At 33.7% G+C, this 3,248-nt stretch overlaps 1 protein-coding gene across 1 annotated transcript; it reads left to right on the forward strand.

The window, feature by feature from the left end:
• Positions 1-1,362: 1,362 nt before the first annotated feature.
• Positions 1,363-1,981, forward strand: LOC129232490 (tigger transposable element-derived protein 6-like; the record flags this gene model as incomplete). The annotated part of the gene is made up of 1 exon (XM_054866638.1): positions 1,363-1,981. A coding segment is annotated over exon 1 (619 nt), but the record flags the coding sequence as incomplete, so codon positions are not given.
• Positions 1,982-3,248: the final 1,267 nt, after the last annotated feature.

Genomic DNA, 3,248 nt, shown 5'->3' on the forward strand with positions numbered 1-3,248 from the left:
TTAGCTGAAAACTACTCCCAAATGCTTTCCCCATTCATATGGGTTCAGCACTGACAACTTGAGCACCGCCCTTGACATTTTCTATTCATAACAGGAAAGTGCATACTATTGCTCTAGAAGGGGCAAGGGGTGAAATTATCTGCAAGGTGCTTCTTACAAAGTGTGGATCTGGATTACTTCTGGTTGATTTTGCTTTTGTTCTCACCCTCACTCATACTCATCTTTTAAATTCTTATCTCAAGTTTTGAGAATGCCTTTGAAAAAGCTCCACAGGTGTCTCAGAATGTACACTGGTGTATTCAACTCTAAGCAGATTTCACTAGCAAGTCAGGGGGGAGGGATGTTGTTCAGAAGAGTTTGATAAGGTTTCTTATGAGAAGGAAAAGGCTGTATGCATAGAATGTTGCTTACTAACAATCAAGAATGGAGAAGGCAGGGATTATCTTGACTGATTGGCCCAGTCACTATTCTAAAAGGCTAAATTTCGATTCGGTAGGAAAAAGGAGATTTTTTGCTTTTAATGTCCTGTCACCAGTCAGGTAGGTCATATAGAGCTCTGTTGCTGAGAGGAATTTGTTTAGTTTTCAAGCTTTAATTCTAGCCATGGCTTCTAAAAGAAAAAGATTAACTTTGAAAGAAAAGATTGAAGTAATAAATGTGGCAGAAAATGAAAAACTAAGCTTAAGGGATTTAGGTGAGAAATTTAAAATAAGTAAAAACCAAGTAAGTAATGTGCTAAAGGAAAAAGAAGAAATAAAAAGATTGTGGATTACAAATTCAAATGAAAATTCTAAAACTGTTAAGTTTAGGAAAACTGAAGAAGAAGATATTGATCAAATAGTTTTTAAATGGTTTTCGGCTATTAGAGGAAAGAACATTCCAGTTAGTGGAGTACTGTTGCAAGAAAAGGCGAAAGAAGTTGCCGAAAGTTTAGGATTGCAGAACTTTAAGGCCTCTAATGGATGGCTGGAGAAGTTTAAACTACGTCATAATGTTACTTTTAAAACTGTTTGTGGGGAAGAAAAATCTGTAGATTTGCAGTGTGTTACAGAATGGCTGGAAATATTGACAGAAATTTGTGAAGGTTATGAAGCTAAGGACATATACAATGCTGATGAAACTGGGCTGTTTTTCAGAGTTTTGCCAAATAAAACCTTATGTTTTAAAGGAGAAAAGTGTTCTGGCGGAAAAAGTTCTAAGGAACGGTTAACTGTGTTACTCTGCTGTAACTCGGAAGGAGAATTTGAAGTACCACTTGTAATTGGTAAGGCAAAAAAACCTAGATGTTTCAAAAACATTAACCCAAAAACCTTATCAGTTCAGTGGTATTTCAACAGAAAGGCATGGATGACTCAAAATATAATGATAGAATGGCTAACTGCTCTTGATGACAAAATGTGCAAAACAAATAGGAAGATTTTGTTATTTCTTGACAATTGTAGAGCACATCCACAAAATTTAAAATTGAAGGCTGTGAAATTGGTATTTTTTCCACCAAATGCTACATCTGTGTTGCAGCCTTTAGACCAAGGCATTATTCAAAACTTTAAAGTTGGATATAGGAAATTGTTTTTAAGGCATGTTATTTCGCAAGCTTCCAGTGAAAACAGTGCTCAGCTTCCAAAGTCCGTGAATGTATTGAATGCAATCCAGTGGATCACTAAAGCGGTTTCCTCAATATCCAAAAGTTGCGTTCAGAACTGTTTTACAAAAACAGGCTTTAAGATCCAAGGTGTAATAGTCAATGAAAGTAACAACGAAGAAAATGAACTGTCCGAACTTGCTCGAGTCACTGGCTGTGATATTCCGATTAACGATTATATGGCGATAGATGAAAATTTATGCACTGATGACACCAATGAGGATATCACTGCTTTCATCTCTGAGAAAATTGAAGATGCAGGAGGAAGTCTTCCAGAGGATCTTGAAAGTAGTGAGGAAGAAGAAGAGCCAGAAGAAGATTGCAAAATCAAAAATTATAGTGATGCTTTAAGACATATCACACAGTTGCAAAAGTTTATGTTGATAAATGGTGACAGTGAAGGACTCGGACTCATTAGCGACTTTAGTATACATGTACAGAAAAATGCGTCTAAATTACGTGCTGCAAAAAAAAACCCTTGTAACAGATTACTTTAAATAAATATCTGTAAGTACTTTTCATCACTAAATTTTTGCTAAAATTAATTTTTTCTAAATAAATAACTTTAAATTCAAAATATTTTCAAACTTTATTTAATACTAGCGTTACCCGGACGACTTAGAATGTACTAGAAAATTAAAAGGGTATTTTAAAAATTATTATTGAATTCTTATTAATTATTATTGTATAACGTTAATGCTCTATTTAATGTTTGGAAATCTTGATTTTTGTACCTCCGAATAAGGGACACCTCTATTTAAGGGACAAAATTTCTGGTCCCCTTCGTGTCCCTTATTGGGAGGTTCTACTGTAGTAAGATATCCTGCTGTTGCTTTTGCGGCGACAATGTTTTATCCAATCCCCCTTTATGGTGCACCCCCCCCCCCCAATCAGAATATTTTTGTTCCATTCCATAAGTGTCCAGGTTAGAAATAATTTACTGTACAATATTTCTGCTCTTTAAAGAAGATTTATTGGCTTAAGGGCTTTTTGAAAACATTATTAAAAAACCCATGATAATGTTTATTTTATTTTTTAATTGTATCGGGGGGGGGGAGGTTACCTTTCGGTGCCCCTCCCAAAAATTATTTCTGTGTCCGCCCTTGCATGTATGGGGGATTTTTGTTTGTGAAATATTTTTTTATATTTCTAAAATAGGTTTGTGACTGAATTGAAACTCATTATTTCAATCAAGTCCATGTTCTTGTATGCTGTGTATAAAAGTACAATTACTTCCAATTGTTCCTAAAAATGAAGATGAAAGAAAGAATAAAATTTCAACTCAATACATTAGTAAAAAAATTATGTGTTTCAGTTCCTGTTCGTACTATAAATAAAACAAGTGTAATAAATCAACGAATTCAAAAATCGAAATATAAAATTCATGAAACCATTTCTTGTATATACAAAACAATACAAATGATAATAATGAAATGATACAAGTTTTCTATAGTAAGTCAAATATACACTTCTTGTTGACTTTGATTGCATGAGCAAAATATGTAGAAAGATAAATTTTTGAATTTTTAAAAACTGCGGAAAATGAATCAAAGAAGATATGATTTTAAAGCGAAGAAATGTATTTTGTAGGGCAGAAAATAATGTT

Source organism: Uloborus diversus, unplaced genomic scaffold (genome assembly GCF_026930045.1).
Source record: "Uloborus diversus isolate 005 unplaced genomic scaffold, Udiv.v.3.1 scaffold_1201, whole genome shotgun sequence".
Taxonomy (NCBI): Eukaryota; Metazoa; Arthropoda; class Arachnida; order Araneae; family Uloboridae; genus Uloborus; species Uloborus diversus.